The following is a 17,425-nucleotide window of genomic DNA, read 5'->3' as shown; positions in this document are numbered from 1 at the left end:
TGAAAAGAATACGTTTGGAATGCCAAATGATTCCAGACATTTGTTTTACCGAAGGTTTAATTCTTCTTTAAAGAATTAATGTGTTTATAAGCAAGTTAAGCAGGTAAGTAATTTGGATACAGTAATTTGCAACGAACTCACTCACCGCAAACTTAGTCTCTCGTAGACAGACCACGATAATTTTTTTTTTTTTTTTTTTTTTTTTTTTTTTTTGGTGGAGCGTTATCGGCTGGTCGGCAGCGACATAGTCATCGCCTTGCAGCCCGCTTGTGTTTTTCGAGGGATCACACCTCGATGTTAGTAGAACAGTATTTATGTCAGTTGAAATCACCGAGAAGAAATGCATTTAAGCACTTAGTGTGGGTCTCTAAGTACGTATGTGGTCTGTTGCTTATCACGCCCCGCAAACCGGGGAAGAAATTTATTATGTAAAGCGCGGACATTGAATTTCCGGTCCGGCCATGACGCGTCATTAGGATGCGTCATCAACGCGTTGTTTGCTGATCCCAGTTGCAGTGTGTATCCTATCGTGTTATACAAGGCAATAACTGCGCAGCTCTTCCTTTAAAATTAAATATATAGGCCCATTACAGACTTTTAGGGCAAACTTAACTTACGTGGCAACTGCTGGCAACTGTTGTGGAAATGTACGCTGACAGACTCAAGTGGACTCAAGCTGGATTCAGTCACATGAATTTTGAAAATCAAAATCAAGATTTGATTTTCAAAATCAAAGTTAATTTTGGACACAAGATAAAGCTGGCAGAATGGAAGGTCTTTACTCACCTCGACCACCAACATGAACGGGAACAAGACTGGCCCTACAAGATCTGAACGCCCTATAGAATCATGGGAGGGTACAGTGAAATCTCCATGTACGTATCTCGTTGAAGGTCTTGAAATTCATGCCATTTTCAATCATTGAACTTATCATCATTTTCATGCATATAGCGCCATTCAAGGAGATGAGCATACTGGATAGATTACTCACCCCATTTGTTCTGCTCTCCATGATCTTAGGAGTAATCATTGGTGAATTTGCTCAAGGGGTACGCGAGGCGTTGGATACGGCAAAACTGCATAATGTATCCCTCCGTAAGTGCCTTACAGTGATGATAAAGAAGCATCAAGAGACTCATAAGTCGAGACAGCTATAGCTATAGGTCTCATTGTAATGATGTGGCCTATCCTCACTAAAGTCCAATACGAGAAGCTCCCCGCAATTTTGTCCACGTCGCGGCTGTGGAAACATATCGGGATTTCCATAGTACTGAACTGGATAATCGGACCATTCCTAATGCTTGGTCTCGCGTGGGCAACACTTCCAGACTTACCGACTTACAGAGCTGGTGTAATTATGGTAGGGCTTGCAAGGTGTATAGCAATGGTTGCTATTTGGAATGACCTTGCTAGAGGGGATGCGGAGTACTGCGCCATCCTGGTTGTTATCAACGGCGCTATGCAGATTGTGCTATTCGCACCCTATTCTGTCTTGTTCCTCAACGTCATTGGAGGAAGTCATCAAGAAGATGTACACGTCGCCTATGGAGATGTCGCAATCTCTGTACTTATTGTATGGTTTTCTACCAGATTGGTTGTAAATATTCACTGATTAATCATCCATCAGTACCTTGGAATCCCTCTTGCAGCTGGTGTCGTCACTCGCTATTCGGTCATTTTTTTGACAAACAAGCAATTCTTCGACAAACGATTTATTCCATTTTTCTCCCCAATTGCTCTTATCGGGCTTCTCTACACTATCATCGTGCTTTTTGCGTACCAGGGACATCGAATCCTGCACGATCTCGGACCCGTCTTTCGCGTTTTCGTCCCGCAAATTCTCTACTTCGTCATAATGTGGACATCAACCTTTACCTTGATATATTACTTATCAAGGCGCGAAAAGGTGGAAGACACGATCTACGGTTATGAGATGGCTGTTGTGCAGGCGTTTACTGCCGCTAGCAATAACTTCGTGAGCAATCAGTATACATCCCCTGTTTGATTGGCTGACGGTGAGTTTTATGGATGCAACAGGAGCTCGCCATAGCAGTCTCTATTGCAGTGTATGGCGTGAATTCTCAGCAGGCTCTGGCGGCTACCATTGGTCCCCTCACCGAAGTACCAGTGTTACTCGGCTTGACCTGGGTTGCACTCTATTTTAGACAAAAGCTTGACTGGACCACTAAAGCGATACCACTGCATGAAGAAAAGGCTTAGATACCACTCCACGTTAATCACAGGGCACAGCCGTAACACACGGATCTCGCGAATTGATTGACATTTACACATTATAGACGCTCTTGGAAGCTAGCAGATATAATCCTTTCCTTGATTTGTTTGCCTTGAAACGATCAAGCACTGTCGTCGTCGCCGTTATCTGGAGTAATATTTTTGATAGTCGCAATGGTAGTCCCACCAATAGCAACATCAGTCCTGTTTCATGAATACAATCAGTAAATATTAACCCGTGCAATGAGCAAGTATCCCTGATTGTATGACTCACCCGGCGTTGCTTTGGGCAGAGGCTGTAGCATCCATAGGCGCCTCATCAACAACCTCCTTCTCCAACTTCTTGTGCTTCTTTAAGACTTTCATTTCCTCGTCCACTTTCATTACATTTTTGCCTTTCTTCCTTTTGTCTTCCTCACCGGTATCGCGCCCAAACAGCCTGAGTTTATACAACACATTAATACTCTGGGAATTTAATGTGGGTTTTAGCCATATCTGGACTGTACATACGTGGAGGCAAATTTTCCTATTTCGCCGATATCAGACACACCTTCCAGGTCTTTGACGGGGTTGGACAGGTCTACGCCGCCGATAGAGATATCCTCGTCGACACTGCCCTTAGATGACGACGTGGTCTTGCTGCTAAGCTTCTTGGTCTTTTGTTCCTTGCTATCCTTTGACTGCCTATCTGACTTGGATGATTTATCTGATTTCTTGGGCTTTGACTTGTCTTCCTCTCTGAGAGCGAGCAACCTAATTGACACAGATAGGATAATCAGCATACATTGATGGATAGGAAGAAAAGTATGTTGTGGACATACTCTGCAGCCTCAGGAAGTGCGTCACTTGCAATATCCGCTATGCTTGCAATGGACGCGCCTGCTTTGAGGTCCTCAAATGGGTCACTATAAATTGAAAGAAATTCAACGTTTGAATCCTCGGCCGGTAACAGTACCCACGAAAGGTCAAGTCCTCCTTTCGATTCGTCACTTTTTGAGGACCCCTTACCCTTGGATTTGGACTTGGACTTAGAGGTCGGTTTCTCCTTGTCTGATTTCTTGTCCAATTTGTCCTTAGACTTCTCGGACTTATCCTTCGAATTGGACCTATCCGTCGATTTCCTGCTGGATGGCTTCGTCTTGGCATCCTCTTCAATATCCTCAATTTCCCGTGCGTCAGCTATTCCATTTTCTCCACTTTCTCCATCATCCTGGCGGCGCAGCAACACACCGTGACTTTGTTGGCTCTGACTCTGATCATCGGCAAGTGGGTCTTCATCAGTGGTAGCCCACGGCCATGACCACGCCTCCGCGTCTTGCGCCCTTGACGCCGCAAGGGTCAGGGACTGGGCCACAGCAGGCTCAGGTATAGGCGCGGCGACTGCGCCAGTGTTATGGATGAGAACGAGGCTGAGCGCAATGAAGACAGTTAAATTGAGCTTGCTGAAACGGGTGGACAGCATCCTGGAATTGAGGGTAGAATTTCTATATGGATTGCAGTGTCAGTTTATGGTTGAAGTTGCTGTGCGCCGTGTAATTAGATAATGTTGCTGCTCACATTTCAAGGATTTGAGATTTGTGGAAGCCTGGATAGAATTCAGCTTTCGAGACAGTCATTTTATACCTCTCCATGTGATTCTCCATGTAGATAAATGCCTATTACAATGCGTTTTTCGTAGACAGCTTACAACGTAGTGTATTCCATCTGGTTAACATGGTGGAGGCGACTACTAATTTAATCAAAACTTAAATTCCATTCAGATATAGATATTGAAACGGAAAGGGTTAGGATACATCAGACTGGCTACTACAAGTGGGATCTTGACGAGCATTGGAACATATTTCCAGTTTTGACTCTTACCTCTGAGCGCCGAATTGCGAAATCCACTCATACACCGCAACAAATTTAAATTATACTATTAGGCTTGCGTATTTACCTAGTTAGTTGCATGAGCATTGCTACGTATATTAGTGCAGATATTGCGGCTCTGCAATAGACATATATCGACGAATTGCACTTATATGCAAAGAATCGAAGTTGAAGATGTGATTAAAATTAAGTACACATCATCAATTAAAATGCTCACTGGGGTATATCCAACTTTGCATTTCAACTGCGTGGCCTCAGAAGCAGAGCCTGAAGCGCAATCTTATGAAATTCCAGACACCCATGCCACACAATTTGAAGTTTGGCCCCCGCATACGATACACTATCACTAAATCACGCTAGGAAAACCAACCATGCGTGTGGTAAAAGTCTAACCAATGACAGTGATTCAGCACTAAGAACAAGTTACTATTCTGTTAGTAGTAGCACTTGAGCAACGAAGCACTATTTACAGACTGCTAAAGGCAGAGACCAATGCCTATCCAGATAGCATTTCAATGCATTGAACTCATCACAGTTCCACCTCAACGCCGTGCAAGTCTAATTTAGATTTGAATATTAGACCTTCGGGTATTGATAATTGTGTTTGATGCGAGGGACATATCATTGTCACAAAATTTTAAAGCTAAGACGCCTCTCAAGAGGCGACCGAACCACTGAGAAGGAAAAAAACTCATTTCATAACAGGAGGGGTGCAATACACATTCAATCCAAATGCTACTTTTGGACCATCATTCCTGCCAACGGCCACCAAACAGCAAGCCCTCAAGCTAAGAAACCATTAACCCCCAAGTCCCCACACCTCTAAGCCGACGCATTCAAATGACACACTCACGCCCTTGTGTGGTCCGGGTGCGCAGAGCGGCTCGTTGTCGAATGTCGGACAGGGTGCTGAAGTTCCGTCGTAGAGCGTTTCGTCGAGGTACAGGCCGGAGTGACCGTCGCTAGGGTAGTAAATGAAGAAGTGGCATAAGATTCGTTGCATTGAGAGGGAAGCGACGCAAACGAGAGAAGAAAATAAGTACGAAAATGAGGATGGAAAATTCACGAATAAGATGTAACAAAAATGAGATATGAGAAATAATGGGGAGGACTCACCCTCCGCCGAAGGAGATGTAGTCCGGGTCGCACAGCGTCACGTAGTGGTTTTTGCCCGTACACTTAAACACTTTCAATACCCCATCCACAAATTTCCATAAAAACCTAAGGTAAGCAAACACACAGTTATCAGAACATATTACCCAACAACGATACGTCCAAAAAAGCAAAAGAGAAAAGAAAATACTCACGACTCCCCACCCCCAAAATACCCCTTCCCCTTCTTCTCCATCCTCACTCCCTCTGAAAGCCACGCGCCAAACAACGCCCCTTGCGCGTCCTTGACTACCACCAGCATTGCACCAGCATTGATCAGAACTTCGCCTGGTTTGGCGCGTCGCGTCGCGTGGGCTTCGCAGCGGGCGTAAAGCGTGTTCAAGGAGATGCCATGCTGGTCAAGTGAGTAGATGAGAGTCCAAATACGTGGGAGGCGGGAGAGTGCAGGAAGTGAGGGGCGTAACTATGAACAGGTGTGAATCAGGTGAGCCGTGAAGATAGCAATGACGACCATAATAGAGTAAGGATGAGGAGAGAATAAGCAAAAGAATGCAACACAAAAAACCAATCAACCAGCACACTGAAAAAATTAAAGGCACATACCAATACAGCCAGCTCCTCGTTCAATACGGGCGTCGTCGATGCCTTGCGCCCGGCCAACTCGACCTTGCCCGCTTTACGCTCTATGAATGCGCCTATGCTACCATCCTGGCCCTTTCCCGCACTCCCAAAGCCATCTGAATGCGAAACTGAAGTTAAACCTGACGCTGACCATTGTATTGGATCAATACCATTGCTATCTCCTTGTTTATGCCCAGTAGGGTATGGCTTACCATGTTGAGCATCTCCCCATGTTTTCGCATTCCCAGAGCCGCCGCCATGTCCAGCTACACCCGACGCAGGCGCAGACGTCGACGTCTTACTAGTACGAATTGACCCAAACGAAAACCCGAAGCCACTACCCCATCCCTTACTTGAACTCGCGCTGCTAGCACTCCCACCCGACGACTCCCTCTCGCGCCTTCCTGTACTCGCAACAGCACCTTTACTATCCAACGCGACCTGCGCAAACCCAGACCCAGACCCAGACATCGGTGGGAGTGTCTTCGCCTTTCGATCTATTTCCTTTTGTGTGGTGCTCTCGCCTTTACCACCCTTCTCCACACCCCTCCGTTCGGCCTCCAATGCCTCTGCCATCCCACCCTCCCAGGCGTGCATCCCCAGCTCCCGCTCCCCTCCGAACCCAGGTGCACCGGAGGGCGGAATAAATATGTGTGGTGCGAACGGCGATGCGGAGTGCGTGATCTGCGTCAGGGTTGATTGGGGTGGTAGAAAAAGAGAGGATGTAGACGGGGAGATGGAGAGTGGGGTCGACATGGAGGTAGACATGGGAGGAGGAGGCGGGGAGAACGCATTCGCGTGAGTGAAGGTCGGGGGTTGGGGAGGGTGCCTCGGCGATGGGGAGGGTGACGATCGCCGTCCCAGGACAGGATCCTGAGCAGAGGGATGAGGATGATCGAAAATTGACTCGAGCGTCGCTTTGGCACTCCCACCCTGATGCGAACCCGCAGGCGCACCGCGCAACAGCGTTGACATCCATTTACCAGGTAAAGATGACAGCGAGCCAGTCAGACCCTGAGCACGATCGAGCTTCTCGTCACCGTCACCCTCTCGTTCTACATGCTCATAGACCAAATTCTCATCGACAGGCGGCGAGCTCACCATCCTTCCCGCACCTAACATCCCCTCCGACGGTGAGTGCACAGGCGGTGCAAGCGTGCCTGCTGCTGGCATCAAAATTGAGGACGATCGCCGGGTCAGCTGCCGCGGTTGATGTGGGGTTTCTGAAGAAGTAACCAAAGAATGGTGCGGTGCCGTTTGTGTTTGTTGCGTGGAAGAGGTGGGGTTGTAATCATTTGCATTCGCATTCGAATTGAGTTTGAATGGGTTTGAAGGCAAAGGGGGCGGAGTGCGGAAGTAGTCGTGGTCAAGGTCGTGTGTGACATTTACCTCCCTATCCATGCCCAAATTAAATGGAGATTCGGACCCGTGTGGGTTCGACGGCGCAGGGGATGACGGCAGAGGCAGCACAGGTTGTGATACAGATGCTGACGACGCTGATGCAGATGTAGCAGTCTCTCCTTTCACGAAATACATTGGATCGTCCTCGTGCATCAACAGCTCCTCAAGTAATGCGCTGCGCCGTGCCGTGCGGGCGCGCGCGTCCTGTGCGAATTGGTCGAAGAAGGAAAGGGTTGGGTTTGTGCTGGAGGTGGCGGTGGAGGCGGAGGAATTGGTGTTTGAGGAGGATTTTGATGAAGTGGAATTAGAAGAGTTGGTGTTGGTTGTCGTAGAAGATTGAGTAGTAGAAGTAGTTATATTAGATGAGAGGGAAGAAATGGAAGAAAAGGATGGATCGCGAGTCATTCTAGGCTTTTGCTTCGTTAAGGATGATAATGAAGATGTTGAGGATGGGAACGGATCAGAATGTACTTGAAGACTCGACGCTGAGTTAGGCGCCTGTGATAGTGAGATGGACTGCGGAATATCAACCTGATCATCGCTCAAGCTGCTAGAGTTACCCCCTTCTGCGCTATGATACAGATCCCCAAAAGCTAGTGGTGCATGAGTCTTCGCCGTTGCCGTCGTAGGCGTTACGAGCATAGGCGTCTGCACTCCGTCGCCCTCGTTGGCAATCTGATTATCGACACATTCATCCGCGAAACCTAAAAAATCCGCAGACAATAATAGTGGGTCCTCAGACGCGGGTACTGACACGAACGCGCCGAAATCGCTTTGTTGAGAAGATGTGCTCGCTCTACTCGCCGTGCTGAGTGTTCGTCGATGCCGGTACGAGTGAGGCTGTGGTTGTGGCTGCGACCTCTGAGTTGGGGCAACACCAATGTGCGCAACGTCCCCTACATCTGGAAGGGCCTGTGAGACGAGCGTGGGCGAGGCGCGCGGTGTAGACGGCGAAAAGAGCGTCGCGAACTTGTCGATGTCAGCCTCTCTGTCTCCATATCTTTCTTTGCCTGTGACCCGGCGAGTCTGTTGGTTTGGTTGTTGATTCCGATCCTGGAGCTCATCCAAATGGCTTGTTTCTGATTCTCTGTCTTTGTTATCCCAGTGACTCTGTTCTTCTAGTTCTCGTCCTGCTTCTTCATTCTGATCTTGGAGCTCATTCAGACTGCCTTTGTCTGGCGGTACCTGTGTTTTGCTTAAACCTTGCGTAACGGTCGCTGAGGAGCGAAAGGAAGGTGCCGTAGGCTGGATGGGGTCCAACGAAGCGAGGTCGTCGAATGCCGTCATATTCTTGATTCTCTGGGTTTCCCTCTATCCGTTGGGTTTTAGTTGCGTTGTGTAATACTTGGAATAGATGTCGACCGTCGTAGCATGAAACCAACCTAAGGTTGAGGATGAGAAATAAATAGGTTCATCAATCCGCATGATGCAACGCACCGCACTAGAAGTGTATATAAACCGTTTGAAACCGCGTATTATAACCCAACTATGACCTGAATTCCTGCAACTACATGCGTCTTCGTAATGTATGCCGTTAGTGGCGAGCAGATCGGAAAGAAAATTAGCGAGTCGCACCAACGTAGTTCTAAAACACCCCCGCAGACGGAAAAGTCAATTATTTTATCGATGAAAATCACAGTGAATGAGAAAAAAACACTCACCACGCCTCTATATCTTCTTTCGATAACGAAGATCGATGGTGATAGCGCCAGTAGTCGAAATGTCAAGTCGTAATGGTGGTGGAGGGTGTCCATCGAACGCAGGGACAACTCGTGCGTCGTGCGAAACGTTGTACTGCATTTCCGCTGACAAATGCCAAGAAATAGGGGCATTTTCGGATCGAGAAGAGTTCTCGAGCCCCTGAACGGGAAGTAGAAACACACTCGACAACGTATGGACATTACCAATCTCAAAAACAACTCAAAGAAACAGATCCATAGAGTCATCAGAAAACAATATAATACAAAGCAGATACATGTTAAAATACGTTAACAAAAGTGGAACGTAAAAGCATATCCTCAAAACCCTCCTCGAGGAGTCTCATCATAAATTACTTTGCTCAAGTGAGCCGCATACAATGATCGGCATTTCCAACGGGGTTCTAAGTACAGCGTCAGCGACACAAAAGACACAAATCAAGGCAGATTCAGAACGCACCAATGCCCAATGTGGCATATCAACAACTTTACCACTTCCACCACCCACCGCAAACGTAAACACAAACACCATGACCTGTGTTCCTCCATCGAGTGCGGCGGACATCAAAAAGTTGTACTTTCTGAACCAGCGGGGGCGGTAGCGACGGAGGTAGTACTGCGAGAACACGGCAAGCATAAAGGTCGTGAAGACTGAGCTGTTAATGCCGACGTTCAGGTAGCCAAGCGTCCCTGGGTGGCAAGTCAGGATGGGCGGGAAGTGTGGTGTAAATTCGACTTACAACAGAGGATGGGGGAAACGACTTTGTTCGCGCCAAGTTTGGGGAACCTTTTGTGCAACAGCCAGAAGGGAATGGGGACAGCCAAACCAATCAGGATGGAGAATGGAACGATCTAAATAGCCATAAAAATGTCAATTTACTCGTAATTGTAAATGAAATAATACGTACAGCATAGCGTCCTCCCGGTGCATACAAGATGCTACCCAAAGCACCCCATGAGATAGCGTTACTGTTAAAGGACTGTCATGATATTAGCATTCGGAAATTGCGTAAAAAATTGCTTCTTACCTGAACCTGCTGTCCAGACCACACATTTGTGCCCTGGACCTGCAGTAGGATCTCCCTGCGCGACTTGATGATGGTCTTCATAATGACATAGTTCAGCAGTCCGCCAATGATCGAGCCGAGAGACTGCACGGTGAAGGTGACGCGTGGAGGGAGCTTCGTGTATTGACCCTATTGCGTGAAAACGTCAAAAGGCAAAATAATATGACAACGAAGTGTGTGTGCTTACCATCTTGAGGTCACGGATAAGCCCACGCGCTTGGTCGAGCGTGTTATAACCATACAGAGTGAAATACATGTTCGCTTGGGGGTTTCCAGGCATCATCGCAGCACCAAGCATCTATACAATCCTCTTCAACAAACGTGATACACAAAACATGGGGGAAATGTTCACCTGCACAAGGTGCTGGATGTTCGGCGAAAAGCCAGTGATCGCGTAGACTGTGATCACAAACGGCAAAAAGATGGTCGAGATGATGACGCCCACGATGAGGCCCCACCATGGCATGCCCGAGTGTCCTGCGTACATCGTCGACATCGCCATGGCGAAACTCGCAATGAACATTGCAATGTACCACCACATCGGAACTTCGGGGTATGCCTGAAGAATAACCATTATGTATATGTGGCACTAATAAAAAGAATTGAAACACACCTTCATCTTGGCCAGATGCGGGTCGTAGTTCTCGCCAGCCTAAACTACCGTTAAATTCGTGTCAGAGGAAGATAATTCGACTGCACATACCCTATATTTTCTAATAACCTCTACAATATCCTTCCCATACCAAATGAAGACATGAGTAACCGTCGCACCAATGGCAAGATTGAACCCAATCTTGGAGATGACCTGTGAGCTCGCAAACCAGGGCAGGCCAACCTCGGCAAGCTTCTCGCGGTCGAGCATGAAGTTCTCGTCCAGAATCGCGCGCTGGTTGAAGCGAGTGCCGTTGAGGTTGAAGAGCTGCTGCGAAAGGAATGGGAAATTTTGCCCGTTCCAAACATTATTGTGATAGCCCACGCAGAAAGCGATACTGCATGGGAGGGAAAATTAATGATTATCGTAGTGAAGATAGGGCAAGACGTACATGCATATGGCTGTACCGCAGTACAGAGAGAGCTGGGTAGACAAGGGGGTGAAGAGGGCACCCATGGATCCTCCACCGGAGCCAACGTAATTCCAATCAAGACAGAGCGCAAACATCCCAAGGCCTTCATTACCGTTCGAACCACCTAAATTAAATATTTTGTGAGAAACTTGAGGCACACATGGGGGAGTAAATTTATTTACGTACCAAAGATACGAGTGAACCAAGGGCTGTTCTTGTTGGCCAAACAGAAGATGCTAATACCGGTAAGGGTCCTAGAGATTATCATTCAGTAAAAAAATGATATTTTCATTAACAAAAGAAACTCACGGGGCAATATACTCCGGGAACCATTCCCAGACAAAGATTCCAATAAACACGGACCAAAAGAACTTGACGCGCTTCTTTTGCATGAAGATTTTCTTGCCACGGTGCAACGCATCGAAGAGCTGGACAGTGGGAAGCAAGTTGGGAAAGACAATGTAGGTCGGGTACACGAGGAACGATCGCATCACACCACCAAGGCCGTATCCCATGAGTTGTGAACCTGTAAATAATTAGTAAATGTGGTTTGAAAGATGCGATAGACAGGACCGTACCGATGAGGGTGAAAATACCAATACCAGCGTTGGGTTTGATGTCATAGTAGAGGTCATCAGCAGCGAAGATACTGATCGCAAGCGCCGAATCGGCGGCGGTAGACGCGAAGATTGTAATGGCGACATGTTCCTTGATATCTAAAACCGTCGAGTATCAGCTTTTAACGTCCTCTATAATCAGGTTCCATAAACAATAAGCGCGTACTGAATGGGCCGGGGTTCATGAAGCGCCAGAACGCGTTGTCCTTGGTTTGCAAGTTCTTACGCTCGTTGCCAGGGCCGGGAATAATTTCCTCCAGCACGCGACCGAGTATGTACGCGATAATCTGGATAAAAAGCTGACTGACGAACACGGTCTGCGGGCGAAAGTACTACAAAGAAACTTAGCCAGAGGATCAGAGAAATATATATATATATTACTCACGAAGATTTGGCCGAGGACAGCTCCAAAACAGGACAATCCGATACCAAGGAACCACATTCGGAAGGTGAATGCGGGGAGAGTTGGATCGTCGTCGAGAGAGATCAAACGAGTCGCAACATCCATATCGGTCTCTGTGCATACCAAGTTGGGCTTAAAAAATCGCAAAGAATCAGTGAAAAAAGAACATACCAATAGGACGCTCTTTCCCATTTTCGTCCAGATCAACTGCCCGGAGGTCATCGTAGACCTCGCCTTCGAAGTCCTTAGTGACTTCCTGCACGCTGCGTTTCTCGTCCTTTTCGTCGAACTTTTCGTTGCTGTACGATGACCTGCTTTCAGGGTCGACATTCGCAGCTGGGACCGCTGTGGCTACCTTCTCCATCTTGACACGAAGGAATCAAAAGGGAGCCGTTTGAGGTGCAACGGGGACGGTACACCAAAATTCAGTTCCATCCCCCACCCATTTATACGAAAAGAAGTCCTTGCACCTCGCTCTGTATCTCAAGGAGTGCATGGTTCATGTTGAGGAATCAGTGGTGCACATGCTCGCACAAGGACGACATTGAAGGAGAACCTCGTTGTGAAGTCTTGGCTGGCAGCTTGGCTCTCTGGGTATCGTAACCCCGCAAATGTTATCGGCCAACTGTAAGGAAATGGTGACATTTTCCGATAGTCAATTGATGATAGCCCATGCGAGTCCAATTTTGAGTCTGAAACAAAATGGAAGTGCGATGGAGGTAGGACGAAAGGAACGCATGTTAGTTGCAAGTGGGGTATTTCATTCGTGCATTGGCGTGGTTCGCCTAATGGTGCCTAATAACTCCGCTAGCAGTTTGCTGAGTTGTTTGCCTAGATATGAGAATATTAGAGTGGTATATCTCTGTTGGCAAAAGCTTTTGAAGAGACTCATAACAGGAAGCGAGCAGACGAGATCAACGATTTGAACTAATTTGCGGCATATTTGATACTTTCACACGGAAAAAAATCATTTGGTGTGAAATTTACTTCCAAATCGGATGCAAAAACAGGAAGTTACGGTAAATAGACTTACGTAGACTTTACCTCTACACGAGTTTCAATTTCCAGCTGTACGGAGGTATACATAGTTGGCGAACCCCCTGAGACTGCCAGTGGGACGTCAAGACTAAATGTTTCCATCAATTTTGTTCGAACACCCTCCAGGCGAGATGAATAAATGTCGTAAGAGTCCGGTTGGGCTTCGACGCAGAGACAAAACTTGAATTTGCGGAGTTGAGGATAGAGTGGACGAAGTCGGTCGATAGAATATTTCATCCCCAAGTAGTCGACGTTGTTAAAATTCACTGGAAGAACGTTCGCTGACCATCGATGCCACCTCACATTTAAAATCATCTTTATGTTTTCGACCTCCCAATTCGAGGTCCCACTGTGGTGAAGGCTAGCAGGAAGTAATAGGAAGACATCGGAGCTGTAGTCTTTCTCAAACAGAGAAAGCTCTACAGTGATGCGGCGGAGGACCTGAAATAATCCAAAATTGGTGGTAGATGGTAGTTCATCCAGTGCAAAACATCCCCTGGCAAAAAGAAATAAATATACACATATTAATAAATGAGACTGAAACGCACCAATGAAGAGATGTTAGAGATCCCTGAACGTCTGATTTGGTTAGGAGCATAGAAAGGCGCTGCACATTATCACGATGCTTGTTGACACTGGCATGAATACGAACAAAGTTAAGCAGGTCATTTGTAAAGTTGATTTCATAGACTCCATATTCGGGGAGCAAGTGGAGATAATCATGGAATATAACCTGACTTTGCTCCGGATTAGCCATGGTTTGAGAGAACCTGGAATATGAAAATTTGATACATCGAAGGTGAGGACTTTGTCTAGAGTTGACAATCGTAGGTGGTATATCCTTATTATCGTAAAGGGAAAGCTGATATACTGGAAGGGTCATGCAGAGATTTCGAAGATGATTGAGCATCAGGGTGGGTATCTCATTCCATGATACAGGAAGCGAGAGAACGCTTGTATGCATAGTAAGAAAGGTGATATTGACCGCTCGATGAGGTAAAATTTCTAACAGTCGACAAAGTTGCGACCCCTCCTTCAGCATATCGCGCGCAAAGTCGATGTAGATGGAGAACCTTTGAACCATCAGCCTAATCGGCGATAGATCATTAGTCAAAAGATTGATTAATTGATCAACTCGAGCGCCAATTTCTTCTATCGTGCGCATTTTCAGAGGTTCTCTATCGTTATGCAGTTGCATCGCCTGTTTGTCGATAGCAATGGTAGCAAACAAGCGTCTGCGTGCCGAAAGTGCTAGATCTTTTGCTGTACATGTGCAAGCAATGAGGGTTTTAAAGGCCATTATATCTGAGTCCGTGTCCATGATCCTGCGATTTCCAGGGGCTATCTCGCTTATGACTTGATCCCACAGCTCGGGTGGAAGGTTTGCACCCATAATGAAGCAGGCTTTTGGGGTGTTTCTGTAAATATAATGAATCTTAAGAGTGATAGAAAATCCTGAGAATGTGAAGGTCAGAAAATCCGTGGTGGCACGCGTGGTAGCTCACCGTTTCTGACTAATCACTTTTTCAAAGTCCGAAGATGTGACCACTGACTTGGTCTGAGTCACACTGCATTTGGTCACTTTTCGATGTGCCGTCAAAGCCCTACGCACCTACTCAAATTCGTGTCACCACGAACATTCGGTTCTCAGATCATTCTAAGAATAAAAGATTGGCTTCGCCAATTCGGTCTTTGCTGGGGTTTGGACGTTAAAATTTGTACTTGTAGTCAACTTTACCTTTGCACTTCTATAACCTGTTCTACTTTACAAAATTTCACTACATTATACAAAGTCTCTTTCCATCTGCTCAAAAAATAGTTTTTGATCAACAAGCTGTACAAAAAATTATTTTAATGAAACAAATATGTACAACATGCATCATAGCAAATGTACCAAAAAATAGTCAGTAATACAGAGTAGAAATATCTGAAAATATATGAAAAGCCAGCAAGTCAGTATGGGTCATCACACGGGAGGCAAAGTCCAGCACGGTCAAAATTCAACCGTGCCCGTCACGGTTGAGATTTTGGGACCACGTAATCAAGCTGATGTCATTCCACAAGCACACTTTGCCAACGAAATTGTGTGTATTATATTTTCTAGATGTAGCAACAATGTACACCTTAATGTTATTCATGTAAATTTTAGTATAAATATGCTCTAAGAGTTTGATTTGAGTTTTAAAGCCCACAGTGCCAATGGATTGGTGATAGTGTTCCAATTAGCAGTGGCATATTATTGCTTCTGCATTTAAAAGTAATTAGGAGTGGATGTATCTCAGTAACCTCAATTCCAACTGTAGTACACCTTGATAATATTCTAAACACACTCTATATAATTATTTTACTGGCAAAAATACTGCTAGAGCAATTGATCCTCAATTGATTTTATTTTATCATATTCTTCAGTATAATTGTCGGTGCCATTTCAAAGCATAATAAAGTTCCAAAATACATTTAAACTATGACACAAGCTGCCTAACTAATACCATATAGTTTCACAGGATATGATCAAGTTTTCGGCTCACAGATAGTTGTTGCAGAGCAGTATGTGTAGTTAAGGTAGTTATTGCTGAATAGGCCTCCAAATTAAGCTATCTACATACTAATAGGAAGCATGAGACAAACTTAAGTATATGTATTAGCTCCCTATTTATCTGTTAAGCTTTGGAGTTTTGCATAATATTCACCATGGCTCTTTTGAACAGCAAAATATGAGGTGAAGTCATGTCGAGAATAACAAATCTTACGCTGATTAAATATTTAAATCTCCGACGGAAATCCGGCCCGCCTTTTTCACTCGAATCTCAACCGCGACGGGCACGGTTGAAATTCTACCGTGCTGGACTTTGCCCCCCGTGTCAGCGTGGACGTTGGAGGGAGAGGAGTGAAGAGGAGAAATTACCATTGGACACGGTTTGGCACCGGCAGTCATTGTAACCAAACAACGTCTCAACGTCAACATTCAATGATGAGTGAGGCACGATACTTATCCACGGATAAGATAAGCTGTCATCTATGGTCTCCCTCCATCTCAATCATTGCCCTGATTTACTGCCATATCTTAGTTCTCGCATCTTCTCTAATATACATGATCTTATTCCTCGTATTTTTCTATACTTGGAGTGTGAGCCTCGTTCTGTGATCTTCACCGCCTTCGCCTCTTCCCCAGAATCTCTGCAAGTGCTTCGTCACTTTTCTCCTTCGCTCCTCACCTAAGTTTTTATCCTCCCACCCTCCTCTCCCTTTTCCTTCTGTCTCCAGTGTTTGGTACTGCCACAGTTGGGCTCCTGTTTCTGCATCCACGTGGCTCTACCCAAGCGCTCAGGTCTTTGACGTCCTTCCTTTCCTTCTCGATCCTCCTTTCGCGTTTGCGACTTATCGCGTCGGCTTTCACGCCTCATCACGTGATCCGACCTTTTCAACGATGAGTGCGCACTTTTGCCCGCCGTGTGCGCAGGCAAGCTCATCTACGGACAAGATAAAAGCGAGATAAAGTCTCTGACAGAACGATTGTCATCTTTGTGACATGAAGGCTTTTGAGCTTCAAATGTCCTTCTTCAATTTTTTGCACTCTCCTAATAGACTTTCTCGAGTACGCTCACTCTTCCAATCTCTCGGCTCTCTCTCGTCTCCCAGAGATTTTGTATTCTCTGTCCTTTGACCTCGCCTCCAAAATCTCTCAAGGGAAATTTTTTGATCCCACCCTCCTCTCCCTTTTCCTTTACCAGTGTTTGGTACAGCCACACACTTTTCGACTCGCCGCCAAAGCTACGCACCTACGGAAATTCGTGTCACCACGAATATTTGGTTTTCTGCTCATTCTAAACACTTCTCATTTTTCAATCTCACATCTGTCTTCTTCTCTTTTCACAGCTCGCAAGAATCCATTCGAGCAAGATTAGCTTATCAGTTGGAGGGTGCCGCCTCAGACCGACTGGCGCAAGTCTAAACACACTGCGGGAGATGACTGCTGTAAGTTGAACAAACAGCCATTGTTTTACATGTTTTATGTAAGTTCAGCTCTAAGTTCAACATACAGTCTACTTACACTCAAATAATCGCCTTTTATGGAAATTATTTGAGTGTAAGTAATGATGTATGTCGAACTTACAGCTGAACATACATAAAACATGTAAAACAACAGCTGTTTGTTTAACTTACAGTAGTCGTCGCCGGCAGTGACAGTGTTTTTTGTCCTCAAAGTACCATGGCATTTTTCAATTTATTATGTTCTACTCTCACCATATTCTACTAGAAGTTGTCTATGGAATCAGTATCAGTCTGTAAGTCTTTTTTAATT

At 45.9% G+C, this 17,425-nt stretch overlaps 5 protein-coding genes across 5 annotated transcripts; 1 reads left to right on the top strand and 4 right to left on the bottom strand.

The window, feature by feature from the left end:
* Nucleotides 1–799: 799 nt before the first annotated feature.
* Nucleotides 800–2,220, top strand: JR316_0010433 (Arsenite resistance protein ArsB; the record flags this gene model as incomplete). Its single annotated transcript, XM_047896101.1, has 5 exons — nucleotides 800–875; nucleotides 952–1,095; nucleotides 1,152–1,573; nucleotides 1,628–1,975; nucleotides 2,038–2,220. 5 exons carry the CDS (start codon nucleotides 800–802, stop codon nucleotides 2,218–2,220), a joined length of 1,173 nt encoding a protein of 390 aa, XP_047744146.1.
* Nucleotides 2,221–2,354: 134 nt separating this feature from the next.
* On the bottom strand, nucleotides 2,355–3,848 carry JR316_0010432 (uncharacterized protein; the record flags this gene model as incomplete). The annotated part of the gene is made up of 6 exons (XM_047896100.1): nucleotides 2,355–2,436; nucleotides 2,507–2,671; nucleotides 2,743–2,985; nucleotides 3,054–3,137; nucleotides 3,192–3,716; nucleotides 3,790–3,848. 6 exons carry the CDS (start codon nucleotides 3,846–3,848, stop codon nucleotides 2,355–2,357), a joined length of 1,158 nt encoding a protein of 385 aa, XP_047744145.1.
* Nucleotides 3,849–4,900: 1,052 nt separating this feature from the next.
* Nucleotides 4,901–8,523, bottom strand: JR316_0010431 (Oxidation resistance protein 1; the record flags this gene model as incomplete). The annotated part of the gene is made up of 4 exons (XM_047896099.1): nucleotides 4,901–5,063; nucleotides 5,218–5,322; nucleotides 5,409–5,677; nucleotides 5,818–8,523. 4 exons carry the CDS (start codon nucleotides 8,521–8,523, stop codon nucleotides 4,901–4,903), a joined length of 3,243 nt encoding a protein of 1,080 aa, XP_047744144.1.
* Nucleotides 8,524–8,904: 381 nt separating this feature from the next.
* On the bottom strand, nucleotides 8,905–12,448 carry JR316_0010430 (Oligopeptide transporter 2; the record flags this gene model as incomplete). Its single annotated transcript, XM_047896098.1, has 16 exons — nucleotides 8,905–9,096; nucleotides 9,394–9,623; nucleotides 9,674–9,785; nucleotides 9,842–9,913; nucleotides 9,962–10,129; nucleotides 10,188–10,298; nucleotides 10,353–10,559; nucleotides 10,614–10,652; nucleotides 10,704–10,989; nucleotides 11,044–11,188; nucleotides 11,251–11,318; nucleotides 11,374–11,590; nucleotides 11,643–11,780; nucleotides 11,848–12,013; nucleotides 12,067–12,197; nucleotides 12,256–12,448. The coding sequence occupies 16 exons, from the start codon at nucleotides 12,446–12,448 to the stop codon at nucleotides 8,905–8,907; spliced, it is 2,475 nt and encodes an 824-aa protein (XP_047744143.1).
* A 421-nt stretch (nucleotides 12,449–12,869) lies between these two features.
* On the bottom strand, nucleotides 12,870–13,879 carry JR316_0010429 (uncharacterized protein; the record flags this gene model as incomplete). Its single annotated transcript, XM_047896097.1, has 3 exons — nucleotides 12,870–12,915; nucleotides 13,118–13,618; nucleotides 13,671–13,879. 3 exons carry the CDS (start codon nucleotides 13,877–13,879, stop codon nucleotides 12,870–12,872), a joined length of 756 nt encoding a protein of 251 aa, XP_047744142.1.
* Nucleotides 13,880–17,425: the final 3,546 nt, after the last annotated feature.

The sequence above is a fragment of the Psilocybe cubensis genome, chromosome 10 (genome assembly GCF_017499595.1).
Source record: "Psilocybe cubensis strain MGC-MH-2018 chromosome 10, whole genome shotgun sequence".
In the NCBI taxonomy this organism is placed as follows: Eukaryota; Fungi; Basidiomycota; class Agaricomycetes; order Agaricales; family Agrocybaceae; genus Psilocybe; species Psilocybe cubensis.
The sequence above is the reverse complement of the archived record's forward strand: the minus strand, read 5'-3'. Positions and strand labels throughout refer to the sequence as shown.